This window comes from Sinocyclocheilus grahami, unplaced genomic scaffold (assembly GCF_001515645.1).
Source record: "Sinocyclocheilus grahami isolate Dianchi unplaced genomic scaffold, SAMN03320097.WGS_v1.1 scaffold1117.1, whole genome shotgun sequence".
NCBI classification, from domain to species: Eukaryota; Metazoa; Chordata; class Actinopteri; order Cypriniformes; family Cyprinidae; genus Sinocyclocheilus; species Sinocyclocheilus grahami.
In genome coordinates, this window is record NW_015506296.1 from 212,081 (window position 1) to 226,043 (window position 13,963).

A 13,963-nucleotide genomic window follows, 5' to 3' on the forward strand; every position below is an offset into this window, starting at 1 on the left:
GTCAAGCTGCAAATTGTTTTTTTTTTTTTTTTACACTGGTTCCATGTGATTGTGTATTTAAATTATGCATGAATGTCCCCAAACACTATAGGTGCGTTCGACTTCATGCGGCGCCGCGCAAACCGATCGGCGGCTGACCTGAAGTAGGGATGGGCGTATCGATCCAAAGTATCGATATCGATATATCGATACTGACGCGAGTATCGAAAGTATCGATACTCTATAAAAAGTGTTTCTGTGATAGAGTATGCAAACACCGCGCGAGCGTCACTAACGGGAGCAGAAAGAAGGCTTGTTTGAGATGCGCCTCTCTCGCCTACATTTCAGGTATCGCGAGATTGCTGATCTCGCGAGTCGCGGTAGGGTCGCTCGTGGTGTTGTTAACATGGCTGCCGCCTGAAGCTTCCATGTGGTATTTATTTAATCACAAAAGCTTAATTGGGCTATCATAAATATTCGGTAGTTAGTTCTATTGTATCAGTTTAGCGCTGGAATTTATATATTCACTGACGACCGTCCGCAGAAGCTGCCAGAATGCAACACGACGACGTAAGTAAAGCGTTTTAAGAAAAGCTCCCGAAAACAACGTGTCAGTCTTTATCGACAAGCAACGCGGATAAAGAAAATGTGATTTGGAATGAACAGATAATAATAACCGAAACGAAATCTTAACAGAAGATCAATATAAAACACTGCTAGCGGTGAACGTTCAGATTTGACGTTTTTCAGTGTATCTTTTCATCTTTGACATTGAATCATTTGTCTTTTAAAGGTTATATGGGACCTTATCGGCAATAACAGTTTTTGTTCCTACAAAGTCAAGTAAGTAGTACTCTACAGTTATAAACGATCTTACACTGTTCAGCGGTGTGTATTTGTCTTGTATGTCACTTGTGTGGACGAACACGACATCCAACAGTTTGATTTCTTGTCGTCGTTACAGAACGAAAACTCAGCAGTTCTGTCGAAATGAATACAACATCACAGGCCTGTGCAATCGCAGTTCATGTCCTCTCGCCAACAGCCAGTATGCCACTGTAAGAGAAGAGAAAGGTAACAACGCACTTCGCAAAAGCAGTTGCGAACATGTGGTCTGCACACAGTTTTCCAAACAAAAATGTTCATTTCTTGATCATCACAAGTGTTGTGTTTCCTTAGGCCTGTGTTATCTCTACATGAAAGTTATTGAGAGAGCAGCATTCCCTGCTCGCATGTGGGAGAAGGTAAGGGAACCAAACACGTTGATCATTTGATGTGATTCGCATTGAAATGTTTAATAACTCTCGCTTGAACTCTTTTTCAGGTGAAACTTGATAGAAACTATGCAAAGGCTTTGGAGCAGATCGATGAGAACCTCATCTACTGGCCGAGGTTCATCCGACACAAGTGCAAGCAGCGCTTGACCAAGATCACACAGTATCTCATTCGAATCCGCAAACTCACACTCAAACGCCAGTGAGTCTCTTTCTGCTTCATCTGTGCTCTAGTGAACAACACAGCATTGCACTAGATTCCATGATGCCTCTCATCTCGCATCAAACTATTTCAACTTAAAACATTTCTTTCATTTGCAAGTAGCCTTGTAATAAAAGCTCACCAAGGCTGCATTTGTTTGATTAAAAAGTAGAGTAATATTGTGAATTATTATTACAATTTAATAAAACGGTTTTCTATTTACTATATTTAAAAATGCGATTTATTCCTGTGATGCAAAGCTGTATTTTCAGCATCATTACTCCAGTCTTCAGTGACACATGATCCTTCAGAAATCATTCTGATATGCTGATTTGCTGCTTAAGAAATATTGATCAATGTTGAAAACAGCTGTGCTGCATAATATTTTTGTGTGGAAACTGATACATTTTTATTGTCAGGATTATTTGAACAGCATTTACACAATACATGGCTTACTGTGTATATAATCTCTTACATGATGCCGGATTTTTAATTTACAGGAGAAAATTGGTTCCACTCAGTAGAAAAGTCGAGAGAAGAGAAAAGAGGAGAGAGGTGAGAGAGATGCACTGATCATACGTGAATTCCTGAATATATCCCCGTCTTTGTGTTTTTATTTTGTTTGCACATTTAAACAGGCCTGTTTTTCTTTTTTACCCATTCTTTTAAAAACAACTCTCTTTGCATCAAATGTGGCATTAAATGTGTTGCATTTACTAATTTTTTTAATTCTTACCAACAGGAAAAAGCTCTTATTGCTGCTCAGCTGGAAAATGCCATAGAAAAAGAACTGTTAGACCGTCTAAAACAAGGAACGGTAAGTGCATCTTTGGCACATCTTTTTCCTGCTTTTGTGCCAGATCAGTGATTGCATTTAAAGTTTTATTTTTTCCCTTTTAGTATGGAGACATATACAACTTCCCCATCCACGCCTTTGATAAAGCAATGGAAAAACAGGAAGAGGAGACTGAATCAGAGGAAGATGAAGAGGTATTAACTTAATTTTTTTTGTCAGCTTAGTGTTTTTATTATTTGTATGTCCGTTACAGGAATCTATTAAGAGCCTTCTATTAAGAAGTCCCTTATGCTCATCAAGGCTGCATTTATTTTTGTAAAAAATACAGTAATATTATGAAGTATTAATACAATTGAAATAAAACAACTTCAGGAGAACTTGTGCACACTTTTAGATGGGGTTAATATTAATAATAATAATTATTTATATACTTATGTGGTCTTGTTTCTGTCTTTCAGGAGCCTGTGACGAGAGAATTTGTTGCTGATGATGAGTTTGAAGAGAGTGATCTCAGTGATTTTGAGGTAATATATTACGTTTAAAAATTAAATTCCGTAAAAAAAAAAAAAAACATGGTTAATCTCTCAAAGTGTGACATTATTTCAACCCTGAGCATGTTTTACAGGATATGAACAACCTGAAGGGCAGCAGTGATGAAGAAGAGGATGCTGAAGAGGAATCCAGTGAGGAAGAGGAGTCTGAAGAAGAGTTAGAGGAAGAGAAGACCAAATCAAAAGGAAAAGCTCCACTCAAAGGCCCAATCAGGAAAAAACGGGCCTATGTAGAGATAGAGTATGAACAAGAGACAGAACCAGCTCAGAAAAGTAAGGCCACATAGAGACTGAACTGCTGATCACACCAGAGTAACTCTGCTGTGTGTGGAACATTTCCAATTCATGAAACCTGATCGTTGATATAACACCTCTATTCAATAACAATGTACACTGGTGTGTGTGTGTTTGTACACTCCTGTCCAAATCTCTAATATGGGATTGTTTGTACATTGGCCTGTCTCATCTGTACTTATGCTGTTGCAAGCATAAGTGTTTTTAAAAAATGTTCCATTGTGTACTTTGGAGTCAACTTTGACCTATGTTCATATAAAAAACTTGATTTAAAATGGCATGCATGCGTATTAAGTAGTATCTGTTAGTTTGAATGTGGCTGGTATTCTAAAGCAAAAAAACTACTTTTCTATATTGTTGTTTGAATGCATGTTTTACTTGGATCATCTTTTACATCTCATGCACCCACCAGCAACTACACTGCAGACCCCTAGAAAACATTGCTATTGTTTATGGAGTTCAACTGACCTCAGTGCTAATGCTGTTAGTAACACAAATGCACATCATTTCAAAGCACTTATTCCAAAGAAAATGTATAAGAGAGACATAGTTTTCATATGGAAAATGCCTCTAATATCTCTCTCTCTCTCTATCTATATATATATAACAGAAATGTTTCTTTTAACTCGACACTAAATAATATCCAGTGTGAGTCACGTAAATTATTGTGGGTAAAAAGCACACTAGCACATCACCAAACATGTTCCAAACGTCATCTGATATTCTTTAAACTTGCCAAGACATTTGTTCATTCCTTAAAGCTGCAGTCCGTAAGTTTTGCCTCTGTCACCATCTCTGTTTGAAAACCTGGAATTGCAGCTGTGTGCGGAATTATCTAGCTTGTGTGGGTTGTGCTCCGGCTCATCTCCAGCGTGGATGATTCTAATGTTCTGAAGAGTGTGTGTGGCAGTCAGTCACCGCACTGGTGTGGATATTTACTGTACTTCGCAATCACAGATTCTAGCCTACGTATTGGAATATGACCCAAATAAGAATTTTCACCATATATTGTCATCTGAACAAGTAACAAGTCTGCCACCTTTGTTCTGACCAACTGAGGAAAAAAAGCATTAACATAAATCTCACTACCAATGGTGATTAAGTGTAACGATCGGTTAGCTCATATCACATCAAACCGTTCAAATTATTATTGTTAAACTTTATTCTCAAATTCTTAATGTTAACATCAGCATTGCGTGACTGTGTATCAGTGTGTGATTTCAGTTTCTATACAGTCTAATCTAATTGTCATACCACTCGAATTTCATATTAAGAAATTATTTTAACCCAAAAAGCAAATTATGCTCCCTTCGAACTGGTTATCTTTAAAATACAGCTCTTGTGTAATCCCAGGCTATCTTTAATCAGAAGCACATTTATAACTGGAATATAATTTAGTGTTTCATAAACATAATCCTTTCTGGATTACAATCCGCCATCAAAATGATACATTTAATTATTCCGGCTGCTGTGAGAAAAGGCTATAAACGATCCGCCACCTGCAGGATCCTCACATGCGATAGCCTAGTAGCCGGGACAACTTCTTTATGTTTACAGACGTGACGTAATGACGCAGTGCTATGCTCGAATTTCCCGCGAAAACCTACCCGTACCACTCAAATTAGAAAACATTATTATAAGATAACCGTTGTGAATCGGGCTAAAGTAAGGTGATAGTTTTGAACACTGGCTGGTTATGTACTTGCTCAAATATTGATTTTGGATCATTTTTAACCAAAAAAAGTTACGGACTGCAGCTTTATAAAGAAATTAAAAAGTATGAAGTCATTTTAATCTATTTTAGTTCTATAAGTAGTTCTAATGTTTGACAGCACTGGTATGTGTTATTAAGCCCCGTTCACACCAATAACAATAACTATAAAGATAACGATATTAGCGTCCACACCAGCAAAAGATATCGTCTGTCTATTCCAAGCGCACGCGCGTCTGCCGCTTTAAATTCTCGACTCGAACTCGTTACAGCAGGATGGATTCTGATTGGCTGTCAATTTTTTATCGTTCATCAGCTGGAGAAAAAGCGTTTTGAACGGGATTCCAACGATATGCTTTTATCGTTATAGTTGTGGTGTGGGCTCTGCTATTCTTTAATATTGAGAACAATTTTTAGAGCTATATCTTTATCGTTATCTTTATAGTTATCGTCCTTGGTGTGAACGGGCCTGATGCGCAATCGAATTGTGCACAGACATTTTCTGATGAAGTGACAATATGAGCTGAAACCTTTGCTTAACTGCCTCAACAACTCACTGAGCACATCTGAAGTGGAGATGCTGACCATTGAAGAGGCCAAAATTGTGCCAGAAAAGAAATAAAACCTTCATTAACAGTTATATGCTGTTAGCAATCTAACCTGAAGCATGCGTTAATGAAGTATCTTAAAAGCAGAATGAAAGACCTGTTTTTTTGGTGTCCCCAGAAATGTCCCAGTTTTACAGCATGTTCAAAACAGCCTGCAAATCTAAATCTCTTTGAGGTTGTATAATTTTTATTTTTGCAAAAATAAAACAAAAAGCGCCAGTTCCCCTGGATAGGACACACACACACACAGTGTATTTTGTTCATAGCACGTAGTGAACTGATCACTTAATCAGATTCTACTGAGCCAACGTCAACTCCAAAAGCGGCAAATACTCTGACAGCTTACTGACACAGAGATGCTGCAGTGACTTTCTGGATACACTTCAACACAGGTTCAGACACACAGCTGCTGTCTAGCTCTCTCAGAAGAGTCTGTAGAAAAGCAAGGTAAATAAGAAAACATAGACGGAGAGAAAACAGCTTCAAACTGCATGCAGTATGTATCAGAGTAAAAAGATGCTTTTACCATTTCATAAAAGCTTTGTAAGCATGATGAAATTTTAATTAGTCACTCATAAGGAGGATTACTGGCATATAAATCTGTCATTTTTATTACTTTCACTTGCAAACTTGAAACAGAATGATAAAACAAATATAAGATAACAGTTTTTACCCCTCTGGCTGAAATTCTTTCTCCTATAACCACAAGATTCAATATAAAGAATAATAATAGTCATTCTCACCTGTAGTTTTCCCTTTGAGCAGTGGTCGAGCAGCAGTAAACAGTGGGACGCTTGGGTCATGAGCTGCTCTTTCAGATGGGTGGGTAATGACTCTGATGAGACGTCAACCAGAAACCTCAGAAGACTCTGAGCCAGCGAACCCATCCTCCTCTCCATACTAGAAATATACATAAAAGCACACAATGTGTTAGTGTGAGATACATCTGATATAAGCAAGAGAGTGGAATAATGTAAGAACTGATTTAAAAAGTCATTTTCATGTAGTTGCACTGGAGTACTGATGTTGTATAGTGCTATGGATGGTCACCGTGGCCAAGCAATCTGTAGAGTCTTTTGAAGAGCATCCAGGATACTTAGTCTGGCTTCCTCCTCTGGAGCATCTGAGACCTCCAAGTATCCCACAATCACCCTCTCCAGCCTCTTCAGGTGACGAATGATTACTATACCCATCCTATGAGATAACAACATGCCAAATTGGAACATCAAAGTAGCTAAAGTTGAGTAATATTACAACAATTGTGCTAATCAAGTTAGTTAAGAATATTTTAAATGAACAACATAGTAACAAATATATCAACATGAAAATTAATTTGAATTTTCCCCCCCCAAAACTCACCAAAAATGTGACCGGGCTATTGGTGAGATTTTTAGAAATGCTTTGCTACCAACAACAGTAGCCTAAGACAATGCCAAAATGGTCGTTTGACTATTAATTAGCATTAAAGGAATAGTTCACCCAAAAATGTTCTAACATTTGTTATTATTTGATGAGCTCTATTAATGTGCATTAATCAATGTTTATATGTGAATAAAAGCCTAAATTAAATCGGTTTATCATAAAAAGTGAGAGTGTCTCTGCAGAGGACTTGGATTAAAATGCTCAATTCATATGGATTACTTTTACAATGTCTTTATAAACTTTTTGAAGCTTGGTTGTGTGGACTTTCCAATGGACAAAAAATGATGAGCATATTAAAAATACTGCGTATCGAAGATGACGTTTTTTGCAAAAAGGGTTTGCATTGACATGAGACCAAGCAACTGATTATAATCTTTCATTTTTGGTATGACATCACATGAAAATGAAAGATATCCTGAGGTGTATGTTTGATAAATATTACCGTCACAGAATTTACATCTTCAGGGTAAACATAACTACTGAAATCACTAATACTGAGAAAGCTACTTGCGTTATTTAGACCTCACCTCTCAATAAATAAGACAAGATTTTTAGCATAAACACGACGAAGGTCAAGCTTGTGCTCCATTTCCATGTATGTCAAGATGTGCCGGAGCACATCATCAAAGCGGTTTGGTTTGCGTGGTAAACCTGAGTGCACTGGAGGTTTCTCAAGGACTGACAGCAAGTCTAAAAGGCAGGGCAGCACAACCTGAAAATAACAGACAGTAAGGTGAGATACATAATGAAAACTAAATATCTGTGTTCAAGTACACACATGGACTGTGTGAGTGAAAGCCTCACCTGTATGAGTACAGCTTCAGACGTGTGTAAGTGATTGAAGAGAGCATGATAGAGCACCTGAGCTCGGTTGAACTGCCTCAGATCAGCAGCTGGCTAAGAAAGGAGAAGATCAATTGAACACACATTTCAAATACATATATTTAAAAAACACTGGCTTATAATGTCCTCCAGGATTTGATGTCTTGCTTATGAATGTCAGGAGCACAATAAAAGCGACTCAAATTCAGAGACAACAATCTTTGAGGATAAATGGACCGTTAAAGAGATAAATATGAGTATATTTATCAATCCATCAACTCATTTCATGGCACTTCAATACATTCTGGGACTGCCTTTTGCATTCATATCAGCAGTGTCTTTATGATGCCGTATTTTGCTGCTCTGTAGGCAGGTTTAGATTCTGGGGCATTTTTTGGCATGAAAAGATTCTGCATGGACAAGTTTTTTGTAGATAGTTGTGGTGGACAAAATATTTACAAGAATGACTTACCACATTGAGAACAATGTGATGCAGGCAGTGCACACCCAGTGCTTTGTTTTCTGTGCGATAATCATCAGATATCAGCAGAGATGGAGGAAACACCTTCTCCAAATACTCAGTTAAACAGGGTCGTTCAACCTGCACCAGCATCCAGGAGAACACATGCTTCACTGCCTGGTTACGCTTCCAGCTCTCCCTGAACACACAAACAAAGGACAAGCTTGAGTGCATTTAATACCATATTATTATGTGCTCCTGTGATGTTATTTAAAGAAGAACAGCAGATCTTCACAAATACACTCATTTGCACAATGGCAAGAAAATTAACAGGATTTCAAACACAAGATTTAAACGCTTTTAGACCAGTCCATACTTGTTCCACAATGTTTTCAGTCATTTTTTGCGTGATTACTAAATGAGGGGTCTCTGTCAGAGATTTATTCATAGAAATATTGTGGAGCGGAATATTATGTTGCCGAAATGTCAATTGCCACATTCAAATAGAGATTTTATAATGCAGCCCAAGTGTCACTAATTATCTTTTTAAGTGGGAGAACTTGCACAATTGGTGGCTGACAATACTTTTTTTCCCCACTGTATATGTTCAGCTAATAGTCAGCCTCTTACATGTATGCTTCTCATAATTAGTGAATAGGCATATAAACAGCCTTTTAATTAACAGAGTAGAATAATCACGGCTGATGGTAAGACACGCAAACGTAAAAGAAAACCAAATGGATTTTTTTTCTCATTTTGTCTCTCATAGTTGAGGTATACCTATGATGAAAATTACAGGCCTCTCTCATCTTTTTAAGTGGGAGAACTTGCACAATTGGTGGCTGACTAAATACTTTTTTTCCCCACTGTATATGTTCAGCTAATAGTCAGCCTCTTACATGTATGCTTCTCATAATTAGTGAATAGGCATATAAACAGCCCTTTAATTAACAGAGTAGAATAATCACGGCTGATGGTAAGACACGCAAACGTAAAAGAAAACCAAACTGGACGCAAGAACAGCCGTTACTTCTTGCCCAGCTGGTTAATGAAAAACAAGGATATTATCAAAGGAACATTTGGAGTTGGGATAACCTCCAAAACCAAAGGTGATACCTTTTTAAAAGCTCATTATCATCAGATGTTTCTAAAATGTTTATATTCTGAGGCAGATTGACAGCAACAGTCATTTTAGGATAGTTTGTGTGGCTTGGTCTTAGTGACTTAGTCCTCTTCACTACTCCTAATGTTTCACAGATTTAGGAGCTAGTTTTAGAGCTTAAACGCTTTGCGAAACACTCTTAGAGCAAAATTTTAGGAGTCCTACATTTAGGACTGAAACGCCCATTATTTTTAAGATTTTCTCCTAAATCGGCGAGCTACGTTTAGCCTTTAGATGTTTTGTGAATACGGGCCCTGATGGTCAAAACATTGTACATATTTTAATAAAGGTTTTTTGGAGCATAAGCGTGTGGACATTTCGTTAATTTCTTGCTTTATTTTCCCACACCTGAGCCCTCACTGGGTTTGTGGGATGTCCACACCTTTTTTTGTATTTCAGATTTTAAACCAAAACATAACAAAAAAAATGCATATTCACTAGTCATTTTAGGATAGTTTGTGTGGCTTGGTCTTAGTGACTTAGTCCTCTTCACTACTCCTAATGTTTCACAGATTTAGGAGCTAGTTTTAGAGCTTAAACGCTTTGCGAAACACTCTTAGAGCAAAATTTTAGGAGTCCTACATTTAGGACTGAAACGCCCATTATTTTTAAGATTTTCTCCTAAATCGGCGAGCTACGTTTAGCCTTTAGATGTTTTGTGAATACGGGCCCTGATGGTCAAAACATTGTACATATTTTAATAAAGGTTTTTTGGAGCAGTTACATAAGCGTGTGGACATTTCGTTAATTTCTTGCTTTATTTTCCCACACCTGAGCCCTCACTGGGTTTGTGGGATGTCCACACCTTTTTTGTATTTCAGATTTTAAACCAAAACATAACAAAAAAAATGCATATTCACTATAGAAATGTCCATATTGTTTAAAATGTAATTAAGTTCCTATAATTTTACTTAAGTAGCCATTATGCTTGTAGTAGCCTGCTCATGTAAAGTCACAGCAGCACAACACCAATCATTTAGTGTAACTACTACAAAATCATTTAATTAACACTGAAATATTTTAATATTTAAATTAATTTTTTTAATAAAAAATTGCTTTGCATTGTGCAAAATTATTACTGATGCTTCGTTTTCTGTTGGTATGTCTCTTCGTTTACAGTTGGAGCAATGATGTGAACATGAGTTCAATCAGTGGCTCCAACAACTCCATGAAAGCCCACAATCCTCATAACAGTGACTTGTTTTTGCAATATGGTTCGGCGGTCAGTTGGAAAGTTAATTAATTGCCATATAGTAGTGGCCAAAAGTGAGGTCCAGCCTAGAAAATTTCACCCTTAATTAAAATAAATAAATAAATGAACGTTCAAGATTTTGTAAGCATATTGCATAGTTGCTTAGAGTCAGTTGTTTTATTTGTGATAATAATGCAATGAAACATGCCAAATTGTGCGGTCATAATTTTTGGCATGCTGTCATACAAAGAAATTATGAACACATGCAAAAACAAGAGGACCAATGAAATATTAATAACTTATTTTGTAGTCAGTGTGCCAGTGTTGCCAATTTAGTGATTTTTGTCACTACACTTCCTCATCCCTTTAGAGACTTTTTTTTTTCTTTTTTCAAAAGCCTAGCAACAAAATCAGTTTCTTGGACAAGCCTTATGTACATTTCGAGACTCTCCCATGACGTCATAAAGGTGAGTTCACTGATCTATATAAATATAAATATAAATATAAATCAGTGAACTCACCTTTATGAGGTCATCTAGCAACATTAAGTGGCCAGGTTTAGCTACTTTCGATTGAAAGCTGTTGGCAACACTGGTCAGTGATTTTTTTCCCCTTTGTATTTTAGTGGTTTAAGTGAAATGTGGGGTCACATCACCTTTGGCCACTGTTGTGTTTGGTGGGGTTAGTGCCACAATATGTAAGACCCTGCTTACTGTGTCATCACCGGTGCATTGCTGCATTTTTCCAATTTTACAGCCAAAAAGATTTCATTAGCCTACTACATTTCTGCAGTTAGAGCATTGGCTTGTTGAGTGGAAGAAGTTATTAAATTTCTTACTTTGTCAGTTACAGAAAAAAAAGGACTTTTTGATCTTGACAATCAAGTTTGTATCGTTTTATCAACTCCATATCGTCATATAACTCCAATACGTCATATCTTCGCTGGAAAGTGTTTGTTTCCTCCGTGCTGCCATCTTGTTATTCCTAACTAGGTTAGGAGACCTCTTCAGCTCTCTTAAATAATTTAGGACCTGGGACCTAGTCTTAACACTTAGGAACCTTTATTAATCACTCTTATTCGTAAGTCTAGGAACAGGAGTACAATTATGTCATTCTAAGAATTTTGACACACTTAGGACTACAATTTTACTCTTTATACATACAGCCCCTGATTCTAAAAATAACACTCACAACGCAGTGTGTCTTATATAGTACATTAAGATGTACAGTATATGATGTCTTATGTACTGCATAACAGGAACTGACCCTCTAGTTTGCTTAGAAAATTTAGTTTTGCAGAGCCATTTTAATTAAAAATATACTTTTTGCAAAGCTGGGGGAGGCCAGTGCTTTGACTTTCTGAAACTTACTTGGTTAATTCAGGCTGCAGTGTGTCAAGAACTGGCCCCAGAAGTCCTTTCTGGCCCTCGCCAGGTTTTCCAGAGAGCAGCTCCTGCACTGACCTGCAGCCCGCCAGCGCCACAGCTGATGCTAGCAGCTCCCGAGCGCGGTTCCTGGAGGCTGCGCTGCTCCAAGGCTGCTCCGGCAGGTGTGTGACGGAGAATATACAGAAGCTGGGGGCTAGTGTGCGAACTAGAGGCCTGATGTCTGGACGGGTGTGATGTTCCAGCGCTTTCTGAATCTGCGCGGACAGCGCGAGTAACACGGCACTAACAGCCTGGGCTTTGGCCGGTATGTCCTCGTAACTTTTGGCAGGTAAAGTGCCGCTGTCTGTGTCACAAAGTGGCAGGGCAGCGTAACGGGTGAATGAGTTCACTAAGCCCAAATACTGGCCTCGTAGGTCGGCGTTCGCTTCAGGGAAGAGCCAGTCTAGCGGCGCGAGCGAGAGCAGCTCCGCGGTCTCCCCCAGGATGAACGCTCGTCCCTCCGGCGCTTCTTCCAGCTCCAGCCGCTCCTCAATGCGGCTGAAAGCAGAGCAGCAGGACTCCGCTGCATCGCTGATTTTCATCTCCTGAAGAATGTGTGCCACATCCATTGCGGTGTCTTACATTTTACTATCCCTGACCGTAGAGAAATACAAAGACCACATGACAAAAAGCATTACTTCCTGTGTTTTAGGAAATCATTTCAATGATTCAGTTCTACTCCATGTACTAAAAAACTACTTATATGGGAATGATTTACCCATAAACTGCACGTAGCCTACTTGTATTTAGACAGCGCTGTTGTTTAAAAGTGCGACCTTAAAATATTTCCCCAGAAACTTGACTGTTCAAAAGGTTCCCATGTGAAGCGACACGTCCAAGCGAAGTAAGTTATACTTGAGGTAAGACAGGTGCTATTCACCAAGCAGTTGTGAAGTGATATTAAGTGTCGTTTACAGGTAAATACAAATGATCACACATTTCAGAAACGCCGTTCGGTTTTAATCGTCCATTTATAGTGATACAGCACCCAATAGGTGGCGCGGTAAGTGCAGAAATCAAGTGAATAAACACCCCTGCATTCTTCTTTTGGTAAGCTGATTGTATGTTAGACAAATAGATTGTTAATGAATTGTATCATCCCATCTCATGCTAAACTAACACGTGTCTGCATTTACTGTAATGTGCACCGTCCAAAGTATATTCTTTAAAACCTACTGTAATATTAATGAAATGAGTAGTCTCATGTACTTACAGAGTACACTTTCATGAATCTTTCACACATATTTAACGCACAAAAATGCAATTTACAATAAAGAAAAATTTTAAGTTGTACTTTTATATGAATTCTAAATCATTATGTTTTAATATTTTATTGTCTTGCTTTACAGAAGTACACTTGTTTTGATGTATTGACCAACATACTAAAGCACATGTAAAGTGATTGGTTATTGTTTGAACCGTAGTGTGTTATTTGATATTATATTATAAACATATTCAAATACGTGCCATATACATTTCAACAGAAATGACATTAAAGTATGTTTACCACAAATGCTTGTCAGTATATTCGGCAGTACACTTTAACCATATTTCAAAGACGGCAATATTATTGACTAATATTATTAATAATTATGATTTTACATATAAAAATGCACTCACATCCATTCACGTTTTCATTTATTTGCAAATAGCATGTAACCAAGTGTCCAAAAACATTACAATCAGTTTGCACTTATGTTATTTTACAGCATATAACTGGACATTTGGTGTTAAATTAATGAAATAGCATATAGTTACTGTTCATGTCAGTATTTACATGTTAATGAGGGAGACAAAAGGCACCTGTTTTGTATAATGACCAAGAAAAACCGGTTATTAAGTTATCTATGGTTTCAAATTTGTTGTCGAACTTGAAGCTATATCGGTTCCCTTTGTCCGTAACTTCCTATTCTTTTACCCTGGAAATCACAATCATTCAATTCAATGACATTTGATGCATATCCGAAGGAAATTAACGGTGTGTCAGGGGAGGCACAAAAGAAGTTGGCATCCCACTCACAATGGATTTTCTCTTCATTACTGATGCACAAATCACTTTCACA

At 37.7% G+C, this 13,963-nt stretch overlaps 2 protein-coding genes across 4 annotated transcripts; one reads left to right on the forward strand and one right to left on the reverse strand.

The window, feature by feature from the left end:
* Window positions 1–323: 323 nt before the first annotated feature.
* Window positions 324–3,390, forward strand: LOC107566970 (protein MAK16 homolog). The gene is made up of 10 exons (XM_016252546.1): window positions 324–549; window positions 773–822; window positions 944–1,053; window positions 1,159–1,223; window positions 1,304–1,455; window positions 1,956–2,010; window positions 2,198–2,272; window positions 2,356–2,445; window positions 2,710–2,775; window positions 2,877–3,390. Exons 1-10 carry the CDS (start codon window positions 535–537, stop codon window positions 3,087–3,089), a joined length of 891 nt encoding a protein of 296 aa, XP_016108032.1. The 5' UTR covers window positions 324–534; the 3' UTR covers window positions 3,090–3,390.
* A 1,877-nt stretch (window positions 3,391–5,267) lies between these two features.
* On the reverse strand, window positions 5,268–12,889 carry tti2 (TELO2 interacting protein 2). Of its 3 annotated transcripts, none has more exons than XM_016252549.1 (8): window positions 12,641–12,889; window positions 11,844–12,494; window positions 8,132–8,318; window positions 7,642–7,734; window positions 7,365–7,549; window positions 6,466–6,609; window positions 6,159–6,315; window positions 5,268–5,847 (listed from the first exon to the last, which is right to left on the reverse strand). In XM_016252549.1, exons 2-8 carry the CDS (start codon window positions 12,467–12,469, stop codon window positions 5,758–5,760), a joined length of 1,482 nt encoding a protein of 493 aa, XP_016108035.1. In that variant the 5' UTR covers window positions 12,470–12,494; window positions 12,641–12,889; the 3' UTR covers window positions 5,268–5,757. The 3 variants fall into 3 exon arrangements, with proteins under 3 accessions (XP_016108035.1, XP_016108034.1, XP_016108033.1); XM_016252548.1 differs by having other exon boundaries at window positions 11,844–12,493; window positions 12,619–12,889; XM_016252547.1 differs by having other exon boundaries at window positions 5,269–5,847; window positions 11,844–12,889.
* Between the last annotated feature and the right edge of the window lie 1,074 nt (window positions 12,890–13,963).

What these genes read in the sequence shown, in the direction of transcription:
- LOC107566970 (XM_016252546.1), top strand. An exon ending in CTGCTCGCATGTGGGAGAAG is followed by an intron (nt 1,224 to 1,303) that starts GTAAGGGAACCA and finishes ACTCTTTTTCAG; the next exon opens with GTGAAACTTGATAGAAACTA. An exon ending in ACCGTCTAAAACAAGGAACG is followed by an intron (nt 2,273 to 2,355) that starts GTAAGTGCATCT and finishes TTTCCCTTTTAG; the next exon opens with TATGGAGACATATACAACTT.
- tti2 (XM_016252549.1), bottom strand. Translation starts at nt 12,469, where the DNA reads ATGGATGTGGCACACATTCTTCAGGAGATGAAAATCAGCGATGCAGCG. An exon ending in CTGCAGCCTGAATTAACCAA is followed by an intron (nt 8,319 to 11,843) that starts GTAAGTTTCAGA and finishes TTGTGTGTTCAG; the next exon opens with GGAGAGCTGGAAGCGTAACC. An exon ending in ATCACATTGTTCTCAATGTG is followed by an intron (nt 7,735 to 8,131) that starts GTAAGTCATTCT and finishes CTCCTTTCTTAG; the next exon opens with CCAGCTGCTGATCTGAGGCA.